This window comes from Talpa occidentalis, unplaced genomic scaffold (assembly GCF_014898055.3).
Source record: "Talpa occidentalis isolate TD23 unplaced genomic scaffold, MPIMG_talOcc4v2.1 talOcc4.11, whole genome shotgun sequence".
Classification (NCBI taxonomy): Eukaryota; Metazoa; Chordata; class Mammalia; order Eulipotyphla; family Talpidae; genus Talpa; species Talpa occidentalis.
The window spans coordinates 71,504,867-71,524,306 of NW_023601104.1; the positions used below are offsets into that span (position 1 = coordinate 71,504,867).

A 19,440-nucleotide genomic window follows, 5' to 3' on the forward strand; every position below is an offset into this window, starting at 1 on the left:
ACTCAATGAATGCTGCCCTCCTAGCTGATTCCAGTTTCAACTTTTTGAAAATGTTCTTGGTTCTTTGATTTTTGCTAAATGATATGCTTTCCCTCAAACCACATGTACTGTTTCTTCTCCATAGCACTGTGCTGGTGCCCTTAAGAGCACCAGCAGTTGCACCCACTTTATATGTGGAAGCCGTGAAGGTTATAGCCCACACCATAGCAGTGCCGTGTGTGCTTAGAGGCTCTGGGATGACTCTCTGCTTTGTATCAGAATCATCCTGCCCCCAGATCCATCCCTCTTGGAGGGCTGTATCTGTGGAGAGCTCCCTACCTGACTTTCGTTTTTCCTTCCTAACTTTTATTCTTTCTTCATGTAATGACTCTGGCACTTTGTTCCAAGCCATCCAGCCCTTATAAAGACATTTGCTCGCATAATTACCAGCGCGAGACTAACATTTTAGCATGCCATGGTATGTTCATGGGTCTGTGTTGGGGGCAGGGGCTGAAGAAACCTCCTCACTTTGGATGTGGTGCCACCTGCAGTTGCCAAGCAGAGAACAGATGGCCTGCACGCAGGCATGTATGGTTGCATCCAAAACCTGACATCACCCTATGACTCAGGATGCTCAGTTGGGCCAGCAGAGTGATCATACTCCATTTCTGCTCAGATCTTTATTCTAAATTGAGAAGTAATTCACATACTACATTTGAATATACAACTGAGTAGTTTTCAGTATATTCATATAAATGGAATCATACCATATGTAGTTTGTGTATGTGAGTCTTCTCTTGGTATGTTTTCAAGACCATTGATATTATAGCATGTATCAGAACTACTTTTCTTTTTTTATAATAATCCATTAACAAATAATAAGCCATTGTATGGCAATAACATATTTGGTTTATCCAGTGATGGGCATTGGGATTATTTCCACTTTTAGGCTATTATGAATCATCTGCTTTGAACATTTGTGAACATGTGCTTTGAATATACACACAATCCTGCCTAAGAGTAGGACTGGGGGGTTACATGGTAACTATATTTAACTTTTTGAGGCTTTGCCAAACTTTTGGACAGGAGCTACACCATTTGTTCCCAGCAACAGTGTGTGAGTCTTCCATACCTTCCACACTCTCAATCAATACTTCTTACTATTTAACTCATTATAGCTGAGTGGTATGAATGATACCTGGCTGTGGTTCTCATTTATATTTCTGTAATGACTGAATTTTTAGCATGTTTTCATGTGCTGATTGGCCATTAGTACATCTCCTTTAGAGATAACTATTCATAACCTTTGCCTGTTTTTTTAGTTTGTCTTTTAATTGTTGAGTTATAAGGGTTTCCTTAGCTAATACAGTTATATATCCTCAATTGTATCTGAGATCATTTAAATGCATCAACTTCCACCCTCTTATGATTACCAAAACATAATGAAACACACCCACCACTGCATTCTTTCCCCCAATTGGAGGTCGTTCCGACTGAGCATGCTCCTGCCCAGGTCATCCTCACTCTGCAGTAGTAATCACTCAAATGCCAGATGACACAGGTAACATTGTATATTTATGTGCTTTGTAGTTTTCAGGACATTTCCAGACACTCATTTCATTTTTTATTTATTACCTGTTTTGTGAATAAGGAAACAGACTTACAAGTTAGACAGCTTATAAAAAGTCAGTTGTCACTGAAATGTGCACTCACGGATTCCGATTTCTCCCTGTTCTTTCCCTGGGCTTCCTTCCCTTGGCCCAGCTCTCTCCTTGCTGGTCCTTCTGGTCTCAGGGTTCCCTCCATTCATCCACTCTAAAACTTAGCTTTCTCTCTAATTCTTTTGTTCCCTGACCCACCTTCAGTTAAACACTGACGATCCTCAGGTCCTCTCAACTTGGAATGCCTAAATTGGGTACAGTGGTAGAGTCCTTAGAAAGAAAAAAAGATAATGGAAGCTCTTAATTATTTTCTAAATATGTTTCAAATTTTTCTATAGGTCGGTGAGCTCAAAGCCTCCGTGCAGTCCATCTTACAGGAGTGGAAGATCTATGACAAGCTCTATGAGGATGGGAATACAATGACCGTTCGTTTATGGTACTGCTTGGAACACAGCAAACCTGTGGTTTTATCTTTGGAGGCCTTGAGCTGCCAGGTGCAGAACCTTCAGGTAAATTGGCCAGCTCTTGGCACAGCACATCATTAGTGGAAAATCGCCAATGGAACTAAGCTCTGTAATGGATAAAATTGCTTTTGTGCTCTGTGCAGAGAAGCACAAAAAAAAAAAAAAAACAAAAAAAAAAAAACACTTTTAAACACCAGCCTCAAAAGTGTAATTTGAAATTCCAAAATGAATGACATGGTTGTATTTATTGAATTTTTCTTCATTGTTCATATCCATAACATTTCAATTTAAATGTTTTGGGAGCTTAGGGTAGGGGATGTTTGTTTAGTTTGCTTTTTTAAGTTCTAACCTCAAATGAAAGAATGTCTTCTCATTTGCTTTCTTCTTAATATTTCTTATAATTAATCTTAGCCCTGTAAAGTCTGGGTATCAATATGACTGAGGTATAGCAGCAATGTGGAAAAACTATACTACCTTCTTTGGAAGTAGCCAGGCCATTCAGAAACTAACCTTCCTGCTATGTTCTCTTAGTCTCTGCAAGACGAAGCTGAGAGCAGTGAAGGCATTTGGGGAAAACTCCAGGAGGTTGTTAGAAAACTCAAAGACTATTGTCCCTCAGTTGCTGAAATAATCAAAGAGAAATGCCAAGATACTCACACAAGGTAAGCTTGAAGATCCAATTTAAATAATAGATCAGATATCTTTATCTTGATGACATGTGGCAAAGGAAGTGAGAGACCTTATGAAGTCTTATCCTCATCATCTGAGATGACTGGTTTTATACTGTTCTGGTCTCTTCCGCCTCAAAGGATCTAGTTCAGGTAAGATTTGATATTGTGAAGTCTGATGTGCCCACTTTGGTGTAACCACTCTGGAAATGTCCTGATCACAGCCCCAGCGTAGCCCCTTTCAGAGGACATAAACTAAACATCCATGCATCCTCAAGGACAAAGTATCACAAGCAGAAGTAGACTAAGGAGTCTGCCCAAGGGACAGTCTTTTCCAATGGAAACATTTTAAGTTAGAAGAAGGGGGATGTTCAGGTACTTCTCATGGAGGTGATATGTGCAGTTGGGAGGAATTCTTTGATGAATTACTTGTGGAAGAAAGAGCCATCCAAAGGAATATGGCCTTAGTTAATTGCCAGGTTTCTATTTTGCTGAATGAGATGAAAGTCGGTCTAAAACCGAACTGCTCCAAACAGTGAAGAGGTTAAACTTTCCTCGGTGTCCTCCACCCTTCCTCCATGCAGATGCAGCCTCTTCTGTAAGTCAGTTTTGAATCAGTGTTGAGCAAGGGACACCACATTTATATATGCTATGGTGGAGTCCTCAGCTCTTTATCCAGACTGTTTTGGGAGATGAGGCAGGGAGTATGAGGAGGAATATATTAATGCATCTGATGCCACATTCAGAATCAGAGCACACCCTCAAAACATATGGTGGTGCATTTTGCTGTTACCAGGATCTGTATCTACTGTTACCACTGCACGTGTTCAGTTGTTGGGCAGGAGTATATTGGAAGTCATACTGGAAAAGTCTGAAGAAACTAGCCCTCAAATGCTAATAGTTCTCTATAGACTAGATAGATAGATAATCTAGATATAGATGGAGAGAGGGAGGGAGGGAGAGAGAAAGGTTTTTACTTTTATTTTTAAATGAAAATGATTTATGATTGGGAAAAGTCTTGTAAAAAAAGAAAGATAGTTCTCATCAGAGTTTAAAGCATTTGTGCCATTTTCCACCATTTTCACCCTTTTTTGGGATTGAGGATGTTGTGAACCAGCTTTTCTCATGCTTCAGGTGAGAATGTAAACAAAACACTTTCAGAAAATAGTTTGACCATATATCACTATAATCTTAAAGATATGTATATTTATGTCTTCGACCCAGTAATTCTTTCAGAATTTCAGACCCAGTAATTCTTTCTTGTTTAAGATCAATGCTGGAAAAAAAAAACAACTTGAAAAAGTATACCTGAGCATTTTATACAAAAGCAAAAACTGAAAAGTATCACAATAGCCATACTACCTAATAATTTTCTAGTTAAACAAAAAGCACATCATTTACAGTCCAGTATATATAGCCATTTAAAATTAGACCTACGTGTTTTTATTAATAAAAAAAAATTTAGCTAAATGGGAAAGTCAAAATATGAAATGAATACAATGTCCTTTATTTCTACTTTCATATAAAGAAACATGTTACTTTTGTAATTTGGAAAATAAATTTGATGTAAACACAATTTAAATAAAGCCTATATAAAGACACCCCCTCTCCCAGGCTATCAGATAGGAGCCCTTTCTATGTGGAGAAGTTCATCAGTTCAGTACTTTTGTCCACCTTTACCCTAGAGACATTTATAACATAATAGCTGTTTCTTGCCAGTCACAACTTTTATAATTTTTGTTGCAAATTATAAAGTCAACTAAATATCCTAACTCATACTTCTGTCTATATAAGAGTGATGGCATTAATGAAAAGGGCATTTAACGGTGTCTTCTCAATGTTCCATCTGCTATTCACTTATAGTTAGACATGTGCACTGTTCTGTGCTGCCAGGGAAAGGGTGGTCTAAGGGTCCTGTTGTTCATGTGGCCCTGACAGGTGGACCCAGGTAAACCAAGACATTGCAGACCAGTTGCAGAAAGCCCAGAGTCTGCTGCAGCTCTGGAAGGCCTATAACAGTGCTCATACAGACACTGTGGCAAGGCTGGAGCAACAGGAAGCAAAGTACCGACAGCTTGCAAACATCAACATGTCTGGAAACAACCTGGCAGAGATCTTGACCCCAGCCCTGCAGGACATAAAGGTAGGTGCAGTTGCCCTTGGGAAAACCACCCAAGGCAGCCTAATGGAGAGGGTTGTGACTCAAAGGCTAGTCAGACCACAGGGACAGAGAGAAGTGGGTTAGGACAGGTGCATGAGTAGGCTGTGGAGGATACAGGCAAGGCTGGGATGTGTGGGGGTGGGAGGACCCCGTGGTGGCTTAGAGACAAGATCCTGGCAATAGGGTCAGGAGCACCTGACACCAACTGGTCTTAAGTCACTGTAGTAGGGAAATTGCTACAGCCAAGAGCCTCAAAGTCTCAAATTAAAGCAGAAATATCTCAAATGAGTGTGATCCTCTAAGAATAATTGATGGTTTTTCTGTAGGTATCATGATTTGTAGACTGTATTTGAGAGTTGTATAATTTCCTCTCTGGTTTTATCCTATTGTGTTCATGCATGCCCAGAAAGGGAAAGATGTATTCTATATCTTCTGATATGATAACAAGTATTAACAAATTTAATTATAGACAAGAATCCAATAGGTATGATCTGTATTTCTGCTCAATTTCTACTTATTTTAAAAGCAGGAAGCAAATTCATACACATAGTATTTACAGAATAACCCTAAAGTCAGCTTGATTAATCAGAGTCTATGGTCTCTGCAAATGAGTCCATTTTGTCATGAAGTCTCAGGCAGAGGACAGGATTACATTATTCTTAAAATGACATTACAGCAGATCCCAAAGGATTATTATGGGATACAGGGGAAAATTGCCCCAACTCACTGGGTTCAAATTAACATCAGACAGACTAGCAGGAGGAAAAAAGACCAAATTTAATCACACACATACAGAAAACTTAAATAGTTCTAAATTCTAAAGTAAATAAGTAAATGGTTCTAAATTCTAAAGTGAATAAGACAGACTTGGGGTTTCTATCCTGAGCTAAGGAGAAGGCTAGGGATCTAGGATCTAAGGAGAGAGAGGAGGGAGTCTCACATGACTTCCTAGGAGACAGTGACTTCCTATGACAAAACCAAATGCTCTAGATATTTTGCCTTCCCTTACAATAAGGTTTCTCTGATAAAACAGTTATTTCTGTAGATGACCCTAAATCTAATCTTCATCCTTTACAGTAACCGTTTCACCTGTGACCTGCAGGGCCTTGATTGATATTAGTTCCACATGCCAAGATGGCACACTTTAGGAAAAGTCTATCTGAACATTTTTGTGAAGGCCTGTCCTTTAGTTTGATGATCAGAAATATAAAACACAGAACTGTATCCAGCAGGACTCCAATGTCTGTATTAGAAGCCCTGACTGTGAGTCAGAGGTCAGTTTCAGCTGTGAACTGACAAATTCCAGAATACCACCTGGGATGTGCATTATATAAAGCAAGATTAGCTTTTTTAGCACTAATATAAACACTAACAAAACCTATGCTCTCAATTTCTGGTCAGAAATTCTCTTCAGTGTTGACTGTGGTGGGGGGTGGGGATCTGTGTGGTGAAAGGAGGAGAAAATGTTTTGTCATCACTTTTTCTCCTTCAGGAGCTTCAGCACGATGTGCAGAAGACAAAAGAAGCCTTTCATCAAAATTCCACTCTCTTGGATCGACTCCTCAAACCTGCAGAGTCCAGCACCCACATGCTCCTCTCTGGTCAACAGCACTCACTCCAGAGGGCTTCTTACTTGGAAAAGATGCTGCTCATGAAAGCAAATGAATTTGAGGTTTATCTTATTTTTTCATTCAAGCTGGAGTCATGGACATTTGTAGGCTACCTTTAATTCCTTGCATCCTAGAAAGCATTCTTAGGAGTGCTGTGTGGGCTTCTCCTTGGCATGCCCTGAACACGTCTGCCATTTGACGTGAATCTTCAACCATGTGATTCTCCAAACACGTGGTCAGTGGCCAGATCTTATGCAAACATTTCTTCTTCATTGAACATTTTTAAGAAGTGAGATATTATATCTCATATAGTGTTCGGATCTCATAATTACTTGGCTCACCAAGTGGGATAACTGAGTCACAGAAGTAGCTGGCCACTTGTTTGTTGTAGTCTTTATTTACTTGTTAAAAGCCCTTAGTCTTTGGGCTGTTAAAAAAGCCATGGAGATCTCATTTCATAGCCCAGTAAATATTTTTGTTTCCCCTGGGGATGCAAGCAGGTGATTCATTCATACCTGAAAGCTCAATGCTTTGCCAAAGGCAAGAATGAGAAATAGGAGATTATCTAAAGATTCAGCTTTGAGGTTTGAAAGAAAGTTGAACTTTTTCAGTTCCCAAGACTGTGCTTAATTTTATTATAAATGCATTTGAAAATTGTTCGTAATGAAAATCTCTCTCATTCTAGCTTATTCTATCAGAGTTCAAGGACTTTGGGGACCGGTTGGAATCTTTAAAAGGTTTTATCATGCATGAAGAAGAGAATTTAGATAAACTCTACCAGCAAGAGAAAGAAGAAAATCCTGACATATTTCTGGTACTGCAATATTTGTCTTTCCTAAGGACTTAGAGTCACCATAGGATGAAAAAAATAAGTTAACTACTATTGCATTGCAGAATCTGTTTGCATCCTGACTCCTGAGTACTGTCTTTTTTCACGCCATTCATCCTTGCCCTGTTTCCCTGAGGTCTAGAAAAGTATGTCAACATAGGCATCTGTTCTCGTAATACGCCACAGTAATTTTAAAAGATTTTAAAATCCTGATGTCTTTACTGATTAACTTCAGTGAACTAAAATATTCTAGGAGTTGGCTGTTTTCTTTCACTGAATTTTTCTGGTTGAAGATCAAAAGTAAAATACCCTGTTGGTTTTTTTTTCTTTTCTTATTCCCTTAGTAAGTTTAGTAAGGAACTATATAAGTAATTCCTTAGTAATTAACATAAAAATGGAAGAATGGAAGAATTCTGGATCTAGAGGACTAATAATTAGACCCTTTAGGGGGTCTGAAAACTACCGCACATGTCCAAACTCAGTCCACCACATGCTTTGGTAAATAAGGTTCCCTTAGCTCATAGACATGCCCTTCCAGTTATGTGTAGTTTGTAGGGGTTTTTATGCTACAAGGATAGAGTTCAGTAGTTGTAACAGTGATCATCTGACCCATAACAGCCTAGAATATTTATGAGGTAGCCCTTTACAGGAAAAGCTTGCCACCCTGACCTAGGCTATCAAGGCATAGTCCTCTACAGGTGACATGAATATTGTAAAGGATGTTCTCTTTAACATCCTGTTGACCTAGAGACTATCTCTGGGATATCTTCTCAAAAATAATATTTTGATGAGTTTGCTTTATTGTGCTTTCAAGTTCTACCAAAATATGGATGCTTAAGTACCATGTTTTACCAGGGTTATTTTAAATACTTAAATTTTCATTTGATTTATAGGTAAACTGTATCATTTGTTGAAGGTCAAGTTGTTGGTATACTAAATGGGAATTTAAAAAGCTCATTTCTGTCTTCTTAAGGACAATCTGAAATCACTCTCTATTCCCTGGGCTATTTAGAGGCTGTCCAGGTGCTGTTTCTTATTTTAGAAAAGTCACTGGATAGAAGATGGGGATTCAGGTCCAGCTCTAACACTGACTATTTGACTGTGGGCAAGTCATTTACCTGTTTAAGCCTCAGTTTTCTCATCTTTGAGATAAGGGTGGTCATGAGGATCCCTGAGGCTTTTCATCATCTAGATCTTGTCATCCAAATATCTGAAATTTAATTTTTAAATAGAATCATGTGCTGGCACTGACAGCCCAATCACCTGATGTTGAACGTCTGAATGAAGTGAGCCTCAAGCTCCCCCTGAGTGACATGGCAGTGAAGACATTACAGAACATGAATCGGCAGTGGGTCCGGGTCACAGCGACGGCCCTGGAACGCAGCAGGTGGGGACATTCTGTTTCAGTTCAGGTAAAATGAATGGCTTGAGCTCAGTCTGTCATTGTTTCATGCCCCTGTTTTGTTTTTGAAATCTTTGTAGTGAGCTTCAGGGAATTGAACTGAATGAAAAGTTTCTTCATTGCTGTGAAAAGTGGGTCCAACTTTTGGACAAGATAGAAGATGCACTCAAAGTGAATCTTGCAGATTGCCTTCCAGCCCTCCTAGAACAGCAGAAAATGTATGAGGTAAGCCTGTGCCCCTCCACCCCGAACCCCTGACCCTGGGGCAGGAGTTGGGGAACAGTAGATTGAAATAAATAGAGAATGTATGTCTTTGAATAAATCCACTTGTCATTTCATCATTTGTAAAATTCTCACGCCTTTCACAAACTTCAACAACTTGTTCTACTACTCTATTTTTTTTAACAACAAAACTCTTGGATTTCCTGTAGTAGGTAGACAGCACAGCTTTGCTTCCCCAGAATGCAAATATTACACCGAGTATGTTAAAGTACTTCAACTCATCTTTGCACTTTCACTGAATAATTTTCTAAAACATGGAAGCACTTGGTACAGTGACAATTGCAGTGTTAATAATTTCACAGAGGAGCTTTCCCACACCTGTGCCAACGTTATATTGCATATTTAGAAAAATGTTTGGTGATTATAGGCAGCTCCTCCATTTCAAGAGTGTGCATGATTAGTTCACTGTAACTTTTGAATGTAACTGATTTATGTATGCAGTGTTACATTAAGATTATCCAATGAAAATGAAATATGTTCAGCCAAAAAAACCGAGTGACCTTGACTTAATTACTTAACCTTTTTGCACCTTAGTTTCCTCCTCTTCAAATAAGTATAATATAGTACTTTAAGTCCTAAGATTGAGGAATAAGTGTGACAGTGCATGTTTTACATAGTGCTCACCAAATAGTAAATGCCTAATATGTAGGCACATGTTGTAGCAATTCTAAATGTATTTGCTTCTATGAATATATCCATCGGTGGTATTCATGGCTGAGTATTCTATTTTGAAACTTGATCATTTCACGTATGTTTTATGAGCCTAGGTTTTAATAGGAAATGAAGGTTCCAGATTTGTGAAATGAATTCTGCTAGCTCATATTTTACATTTTAACTCATATACAGATGCTGGAAGCTGAAGTTTCAATGAACCAGACAATTGCTGATTCCTATGCCATCCAGTCCTTACAACTCCTGGACACATCAGAAATCGAGACCAGGTAGGCTGTTTGAACTCAGGTGACAGGTGGCTGTGGGCGTGTGGAAGGTAATGCAGGTGGCACTGTCTGCTGATGGACCACGTGGGGCCAGTCATCTGGCTATTGGTTAGCGTGTGGTCTTGCTCTCTGGCCATAAAAATATTGGCGGCACCTTCCCCTGGGATAGCAGGATGGGATTAAATAGATCAGACACTCTGCAAATACCCACTTGCCGAGTACAGTTAACTAAGTTTTTACCCCAAAGGATGCTTCTCTTGTATGTTTTCCTCTCTACTTTCAGTCTCGTGACACTTTGTTACTTGAAAAATAAGTTTTAAAGTATTGCTAGCAAGTAACTGTGTCACTGCTGTGAGGGAAGAGATTTGTCTGTGCCGTGTGTGGTTGGAGTCACTGGGCAGCATCCTGAGCAGAGCCCCGAGGCCAGCCAGGTGACAACGACCAAACCTGCTCACATAGCAGGTGCGCACAGCAGACACAGGACTAAGAAACATAAAGCCCGTTTATTCCTAGTTCTGAAATAATAAACTCAGGCCAATTCCGGGATGATGAACTTGTTTTGATGAGTACAACAAAGCTTCACTTTCCCCATAATAAATAGAAGACTTTAGTTACCTTGTGAAGGGTATTACTTACCTGCAAAGAACTAGTTGAGTAATTGCAGGAAACATGTTCTGTATTAAACTTCAACTCTCCAGTCAGTAATATCATAATCAGTAATGTTACCTGTTCATCTGTTCCCCATGGATGCAGTGTTTAGTTGCAGCATTTGGCATGATGTATGTTCAGACACCTTCCGTTTGTTTAAGGAAGGGGTTGTAGTATGTGGCTGGGAAATGAGCAAGTTCTGTGCAAATATCTTGTGCTAATGGCTGTGGCAACACTGCCCCTAGCCCAGCCCAAGGCCCTTGTCTTATTAAAGTTGAATGGTGCAAAGATTTTAAGGGGTTTGTTCCCCCAAGTAAGTTATACAGACATGTAGAATATCTAAGTTTCTATTACTTGATAGTTTTTCTTTATGCTGATGTCAGAGTTCTCTAACATTCTGTGTTTCCCCAAGACCGGAATTTGTTTCGAAGTTCACAAAGCTGAAGGAGCAGTGGCAGAGTGCTGCCCAGGGTGTTCGGCAGAGGAAGGGTGACATCACAGAGCTGGTGAGGCAGTGGCAGCACTTCAACTCCTCCGCAGAGGACTTGCTCCGCTTCCTCACAAGCACCCGCCACCTACTGTCCGCAGTGAAGACCCAGGACCGCTACAGCCTCTACCAAGTTAGGAGTCTGATCCATGAGCTGAAGGTAGAGTCCACAGCAACAGCGGGCAGAGCCATCTCCAGCGAGAGTCATTCATCTCAGGTTTTATGTTCGCTCAGATGCTGTGGTTCAAGTGCACTTCTGCAGTGGAGACCCAGCTGATGGGGGCACCACAGTCCTCCCGGCTTGTCTCTAGCCTTATGGGGTCTTTGTACTCACCCAGAAGTAGTGAGGTTTTTCTTGGGTCGTAGGCCTGAGTATGGATTAGGGGAAGTTTAAGGTGATAGATTCACACTCCCAAGCTTTGAAGGCACAGACCACCAGTGTAATAATTTGCAGTGGGATCCCTGTATACTCTTGACAGGCAAATTAATTTAAGCAACAGTTTTCAATCAGAAAGTTGCTTGATAGCACAAGATTAATTAGTTGGCAATTCCCAGGACATGTTCCTTTTAACAGTAGAACCACTGTCTTCACTGCAGAGATACAGCTGAACAAACACCATCCTCTGAAGTCCTGAGCTTTTCTTATCCATTTATCCAGGTTTCAAAGATTAATTCAGTACATGCTCAGTTCCAGTCACTGTGCTAAATGCTGTGTGTGTGATGTGAACTTAGAGAAGACTCCCACTTTTGTGGGGGTGACCAGGCAAATTAACAAATAGTAATTTGTCAGATTGATGAGGACAATCAGATATATTGAGAACCAAGAAAAGATCAGATTGCAATAAAAGCATGTGTTGATTACAGCAGGACCAGTGATGGTGGAGACTGGGTGATCTCCGGGAACTTGATGTTTAAACTTGAATCTGAATGATGAGAAGGAGGCAGCCTTGCAAAGATCTGGAGAAAGACCCTTTCAGAGAGAGAGAATGGGTTCCCCAAATCCCCAAGACAGGAGCAGCTAAGCAAAGCAGAGGAACATGGCTGGAGTTTCCCCAGGGAGGCAGCAGGAGCAGGGACTAAATTTGAAAGGTAGATAGAGGGTCATTATGTATTAGGAGGCCTTTGAAGAGGGTAAGAGGTCTTTCAGTCCAAGAGGAGCCAGAATGATGCGAATGTGTAGTTTGCAAAGATCCTCTGGTTGCTCTGAGGATGAATTAGAAGGGAATGCCAAAGAGAAGCAGGAATCCCAGCGCATTTCCCATAACAACTGGAATTATTCTCTCTCACAGCCCTGGGGGTCGGCAGGGCTCCATTAGGGAATCTTACTTAGGGTCTTTCAGGCAGTTTCAGATGGTGGCTGGGGCTGGAGCCACTCTCATGTCTGCCACTTAAGGAAGGAGAGTAGAACCTGGAACAGCTGGGCTCATCTTTCCCTGTGACCTCGCCACAAGGAAGCTTCTGGTAGCTCATCACTTCAAAGGTGCATGTGCCAAGAAAGTCTTCTCCATCATCTTTCACAGTCAGCAGCATGTCAGTCTCATAAAGTCTCCTTAGAACACCTTTGTAAATCAATGTTCTGTTGATTTTTTTTTTAAATGTTAGCTTCTGTTTTGAAAAATGCCGGTATTCAGATGGTCTCACTCATAGCAGGAATTTAGAAAACCTAAATAAGGGACCAGGAAAAAGACTAATTATAATAAAATCAAAATCAACAAGCAACTATAAACCAGAGACACACTATGGGGGCGGGGAGAAGGGAGTAGGATCAAAACAAGGGAGGTAGGAATTGCAAGGGGGCTATAACCAAGATGAAAATGCATACATTGTGCAAAAATGAAAAATGATGTAAAAAATATATAAAATAAAATGTGAAAAATTAAAGAGCTATTCTAATGTTAAAAAAAAAAAAAGAAAACAAGAAAAGTGAAAAAAAAGAAAGAAAAATACCAGTATTATATCTCCCTTGAGAAACTGGAAGAGGAAGGAAATTCTATTTAGAACATAAAAAACTTTTTTCTCCTGAACGCCAGTGATTCAAAAAGTATGAATAAATTCAAAAGGTTTTACTTTGTTTTGCTGGTTTCCAGTACCTTGTAAAGAGACGCTTACATGATATTCATATGGAATTTGTTAAAACTATCCCTTTCATTTTTATATCGATATACATTTATGTGCCCTTAATAAGCTCAAATGCATTTTTTTAATTTGTTCTCTTTTGTATTCCTTTAACATATGTGTGAATTCTACTCTTAAGGGTTAGAAGTCAGCTCTTTTAAATTTTTTTATAATTTGCTTTTATATATGTATATATTTTACATCATTGTTCATTTTTGTACAATGTATGCTTGTATACTTTCTCCTTTTTGTGTATTCCCCATAAAATTCCTACCACCAATTCACCCTAGTCCCTTGTGCTCTTCTCTCCCCTGTTTTGGTCCCTTTTCTTCCCCCTCCCTTGCAGAATGTCTTTGATTTACGGTTGCCTGCTAATTTTTTTTATTGCTGTATATATTTTTTCCTGATCCCTTATTTGGTTCCCTATATTCCTCCTGTAAGTGAAACCATCCAATATTTTTCTTTTTCCTTGTGGCTTATTTACTAAGCATAATCCCTTCTAGCTCCATCCATGTTGCTGTGAATGGCATGAGTTTATCTTTTTTGATTGCTGAATAGTATTCCATGGTATATATGTACCACATCTTCTTGAGCCAGTCATCTATTTTTGGGCATTTGGGTTGTTTCCATATCTGACCTATTGTATGTAGTGCTGCAATAAACATAGGGGTGCAGGTATACTTTTGAATTAATGTTTTGTGTCCTTTGGGAAGATTCCTAGGAGTGGAATTGCTGGGTCATATGGTAGCTCCATTTTCAGTAGTTTGAGAAACCTCCCCACAGCTTTCCATAGTGGTTGGACCAGTTTGCACTCCCACCAGCAGTGCAGGAGAGTTCCTTTTTCTCCACATCCTCACCAACATTTATTGTTGCCTGTTTTTTTAATATGAGCCATTCTCACTGGTGTAAGGTGGTATCTCATTGTGGTTCTGATTTGCATTTCCCTGATTATAAGTGATTTTTTTTTTTTCATGTACTTGTTGGCCATTTGCATTTCCTTTTTGGAGAAGTGTTCTTTTAGTTCTTCCCATTTTTTGACTGCATTGTTTACTTTGTTTTTGTTGAGTCATGTGAGCTCTTTGTAGATCTTTGTGATCAGTCCCTTATCGGTTGTATTGTGTGCAAAAAATTTTTCCCAATCAGTAGGTTGCCTCTTTGTTTTGGTTAATGTCTCTTTTGCTGTGCAGATGCTCTTTAATTTGATGTAGTCCCAGCTGTTCATTTTTCCCTTCACTTTCTTAGCTTTGGGATATGTGTCTTTAAAGATATTACTGAGCAGCTCTTCCTGCCTGCTTGTGTCTATGCAAGTGTACTTTACTTTTCTGTCCCTCTCCTAATAAACCTGCTCTTTAATTATAAAATAAATAAAAAATAAAGATGTTACTGAGATGTATGTCATGTAGTGTTTTGCCTATATTTTCTTCTATATATTTTATAGTTTCAGGTCTTATGTCCAATTCTTTTATCCATTTTTAGTTTTTGTGCATGGAATGAGGTAGTAATCTAACTTCATTCTTTTGCATGTAGCAGTCCAGTTTTCCCAGTGTGGGGGGTGAGAGGATTCACCAGAGACAGAGTGGGGAACAGAACAGGCACATTGACTGAAATATACTGCTGAGGGGAGCAGTGGGCGAGACAGGAGAGGTCTGCTGTGCCATGTGGGATCGAACTCGTGCTGCAGTGGCTGCAGATAGCTTCATAGGTTGCGTCATAACCCCTTGCGCCACCTGGGAAGCGCCAGGAAGGATACTGATTTTTGTGTGTTGTTTTTTATCTTGCTACTCTACTAAACTGTTCTATAATTTTGATTAGTTTTTCTGTGGTGTTTTTAGAATTCTCCATGTATATTATCATGTCATCTGCAAATAGTGATAGTTTTACTTCTTTTCCTATTTGGATTCCTTATATGTCTTTCTCTTGTCTAACTGCTCTGGCTAGGAAGAAGCCATCTGACCCTTATATCATGACGGTAATGGGTATTTGCTCTTAATGTCAGACAAAAAATATCAGTCATTCTCTTAGCATTCTTAGACCCACCTATCTCATAGGCTTTCACTCTGTGAAGTGTATCTTTTCATGTCTTTGTGCTTCGAACCATTACACTAAGAATTTTATTACTCACCCATCCTTGGAAACTATTTTTTTTTAACGGAGCCCTTTTCTCTGTGTAGCTCACCCAAATGTATGCAATTTTTTTTAAGATTTATTTCATTATACAAGAACCAGGGTACAGGCCAGATTCGTAGGAGGGTGAGAGGATTCACCAGAGACAGAGCAGGGAACAGAACAGGCAGACTGATGAAATATGCTGCTGAGGGGAGCAGTGGGCAAGACAGGAGAGGTCTGGCACACCATGTGGGACCCTCGCCTGCCAGCCGGGATCCAACCAGCACTGCAGAAGCTGCGGACAGCTTCACAGTGCTGCGCTTAACTGCCTGTGCCACCAGGGGAGGCCCTTTGGAAATTATTTTAAGAACACATCACTTGTTAATATGCTGTCTACTCAGGGTAAAACATTAGTTTTACCTTTTAATATGAATATGTGTGTATGTACATTCTAACCAGATTTGTCGAATTTATATCTAACACTTAAGAAATGCTCTGAAGGAAATATAAACACACACAGTCACATTTTGAGCACATCAGAGGCTTAAGCAAACCTTTTCTGTTTTTTCATTTAGAATAAAGAAATTCATTTTCAGAGGTGGCAGGCCACCTATACGCTAACCTTGGAAGCTGGGGAAAAGTTACAGAACACAACTAACGTGGAAGCTAAAGAGTCGATTGACAGGACACTCAGCCAACTTCAGGACAACTGGAAGGACACCAAGCTGCAAGTAGGGGAGATGATCAAGCAGCTCCGGAGCATCGTAGAGGTAAGTGCACCTTCACTGGCCCATCATAATACTCAAGTGCAGTACATGGAATTCTTGTTTGCCGTGTCAAGAAGAGAATGATGTGAGGAAATCAGAGTATTATGGGTTTCCCAAGGGACCGTGAGTCCTGCAGATCATGCCAGTTGCTCAATGTAAAATAATAATATAACACTTTAAAAACTTAATGTTAGTATATAAATACTTGAGATTCTATTTTATATTTGCTTTTATGAAACAGAAAAACCCTGTTCAAAGGAAGTTCAATTTGCAAAGCTAATGTCACACTTGGTGTCTCCTTGAGTATGGAATGTTAAAATAAGCACAGTAATACTTCGTCTTTCTGCTATCATCAGACAATGCACTTTTCCATAGAGGTGAATTTCCCAGACAGTTTATACCTTCAAGAACTGAAATGTTTCATTTTGCGTCATTATTAGGAAAGGCATTATTATTTTGTTATGCTAATATGTACCAAGTTGTTCTCAAGGATTCTTTTAAGTTGCTTTGAATCCATGGCCCTCTATTGCAGACTCTTTGAGTTCTTACGTAATTTTTTTGATTTTTTTCTTTCTATTTAATGGTAAGCTATTTTCACTTTTTGTTTCTCTGAGCATACATCCCCCTTCTAGCCCACCCCCCTCTCTAATTTCTCTCTCTTTCTCTTTTTCTTGTGTGTGTGTGTGTGCGCGTGCGTGTGCATGCGCGCGCGCGCCTAACTACCAAGCTTGTCAGGGATATTGTCCTGAATACAGAAGTAGGTGCTGAGTTGGGATCTGAGCATCTCTCCTATGAATATAGTAGCTGAATTTTCTTTGGGAAACAGACTATGTGAAACTCATTAACTACAGACACTAGCAGAGCACCTGCCATGTTTGGAAAGCATGATGGTAAATGCAATTAATGGTTTGGTGAGAGACACCAGGATTCATAGTTCTGTTTCTCTCTTCACTGTCCTTGGTTGTGTTCCAGAGAGCCGATGTTTCTAGATAAGTGACCTCTTCGTACGTGAGATGTTATAGAACTGGGCCAACCATAGGTTTGTTTAGGTATCAGTTGTACTGAGGAATAGAATAGGGCTTGGTTTTTATGTTTATTTTTAGTATATGTGCTGTCGAAGTGATCACAATTTTTGTTTTTTTTAATAGCAGAAATTTATCTAATGAATTAATTATTATAAACACCCGGAAATTGAAGATGCAAGCAACTATTTGCTCAGTCATGGGACATTTAAGAAAAAGAGAAAGTGGTGGTGGGGTGGTGTGTTAACATATCTCTCAGGAGGTGTAAGCCTATGCCTCTAAATCATATATGGTGCTATAAAGCAGTGTTACCTCAATAAAAAATAATACAAATTTTCTTTCTCAGTTTTCCCATTTTAAATGTGTTTTCAATATTTGCCCTCTCAGTCTCCTAAGATTATTATGAGACAGTGAAGTTGAAAATGCTTGATAAGCTGTGAAGTGCTTTAAACAGAAGGTGACAGAGTGGTGATAAGAAGTAGAGAGTGAAGCTTGACCATGGAAGGGTCTAGAAAGCCACCTGTGTCTAGAAGGGGAAGAGAGAGCAGAGGGATGACATTAGAAAAGACAATAAAAGTGGTTGAGTGCTTTGGCTTTATGGCATGATTACAAATATGCGTAAGACTGAAATGCTAAAAGTGAATCCTTATGATAGTCTTTTTAATGTAAATTTTTCCAAAATTAAAATAGGAACAGGATTTAGGCAGATGAAAGATATGGGGAGAGAAGAAGAAATATTTCAAATCAAAAGCCAACCCAGTGGTTGAGATGAGCCACGCATAAAGCTGCAAAGAGGCATTGAGCCACGCCGGGGTCCCATCCGCTGTCTTTGACCACAGTCTGTTCGAGAGAAGGAACTGGGTTTCCGTGTGATTTACAAAAACACTTTCTAGAGTATGATTACATGCATTAAATGAGTTATTCTATTTCCACAATTCACTCTTAAACAGCAAAGTACTTACCAATTTAAATACTGTTTTCAAATAGGCCTGGGACCAGTGTGAAAAGAAAATCAAGGAGTTGAAAAGCAGGCTACAAGTTTTAAGGACGCAAAGTAAAGAGCCTCTTCCAGAAGTTCATGAGGACCTCCATAAAGAGAAAGAACTGATTAAGGTATTGAAATCTGAAGTAGCATTCAAGATAATCACTTCACCATTTTCTGAGAAGTTGAAGTGTTTGTTTGCCTTTCTATTTCTTCGTTGAGACTGAATTTTCATGTTCAGTGGAAACATTTTTCCTGTCTTCTATCTAACATAACATCCTACTGTCTAGAGGAATTAGAATCGATGCTTCTTGAGATCCATGTGTGAAGATGACAAAGACTGGCAAAAATCCACTCCTTAGGATCTTGGAGGTTTCCTCCTCCAAATCCTCTTTGCGTTTCTCCACTGTCATGTAAGCTGTGACATCTGAGGTTATAGTGAGATCTGGTCCCTTATCAAATGACCTTGTCTTTGAAATGAGAGTAAACTACAACTAAAAGAAATCATTTTTTTAGAAGCCGACAGGTTGGGTTTTTGGCTCAGATACACATTTTCGTAAATAAGTCAGAAGAAAAAAGATAAATATAGGAGGAATCTAGGGGAACCAAATAAGGGATGGGGGCGGGTTGGGGGCACAAAAGTAGAATGTAACTATAAATCAGAGACATTCTGCAGGAGAGGAGAAAGGAGAGGGATTAAAACGGGTGGGAAGAGCAAAAGAGGCTGGTGATGGTTCACGGGTGACTTGGTGGTGGAAATTTTATGGGGACTACAGCTGAGAAGAGAAAGCAAACTACAAAAAGGAATAATGATGTAAAATATATAGAGAAATAAAAAATATATTTAAAAAACCTTCCAAAGTATATCACAGTAGCAAAAATCCCTGGATATTTTCAGCCTTTACAGTAGGTGAGGCAAACTTGTGACAGAATTCAGACCAGGAAAATCCCCAGGCCAGCAATTCCCTACTCTCTTTCCTCTCTGCAGGTTTGATGCTTAAAAGACATTGAGAGGCTATCACAATGGTTTTACATTTTTTTTCTTCCTTCAGTGACTTCAGCAATCAAATTGAAAAAATTAGGAAGAACTGAGTTGTCTCATACTTCCAGCTGTGCCAGAAATTAGTGTTTCTCCCTGCCTCTCTTTCCTTCATTGTAAAAAATTCCTTCATTGCAAAGAATTTCTTTTCCTTTTTTAAAGATTTTTTTATTTAAATATTTTATTTTATATAATTCATCTTTGCACAATGTATGCATTTTCATTTTGGTTATATTCCTCATACAATTGCACCCCTCCCCCTTATTTTGATTCTAGTCCT

The 19,440-nt window shown here is 39.4% G+C and overlaps 1 protein-coding gene across 11 annotated transcripts in view; it reads left to right on the top strand.

Moving 5' to 3' along the window:
* SYNE2 (spectrin repeat containing nuclear envelope protein 2) overlaps positions 1-19,440 on the top strand; it is a 308,736-nt gene that overhangs the window by 246,135 nt on the left and 43,161 nt on the right. For all 11 annotated transcript variants that reach the window (XM_054690979.1, XM_054690990.1, XM_054690998.1 and 8 more), the window contains exons 86-96: positions 1,979-2,149; positions 2,636-2,766; positions 4,711-4,915; positions 6,426-6,605; positions 7,229-7,357; positions 8,605-8,759; positions 8,855-8,999; positions 9,903-9,997; positions 11,055-11,289; positions 15,926-16,120; positions 18,127-18,252. In XM_054690979.1, the coding sequence (XP_054546954.1) occupies positions 1,979-2,149; positions 2,636-2,766; positions 4,711-4,915; positions 6,426-6,605; positions 7,229-7,357; positions 8,605-8,759; positions 8,855-8,999; positions 9,903-9,997; positions 11,055-11,289; positions 15,926-16,120; positions 18,127-18,252 (1,767 nt within the window). The remainder of the gene's footprint in view (positions 1-1,978; positions 2,150-2,635; positions 2,767-4,710; positions 4,916-6,425; positions 6,606-7,228; positions 7,358-8,604; positions 8,760-8,854; positions 9,000-9,902; positions 9,998-11,054; positions 11,290-15,925; positions 16,121-18,126; positions 18,253-19,440) is intronic.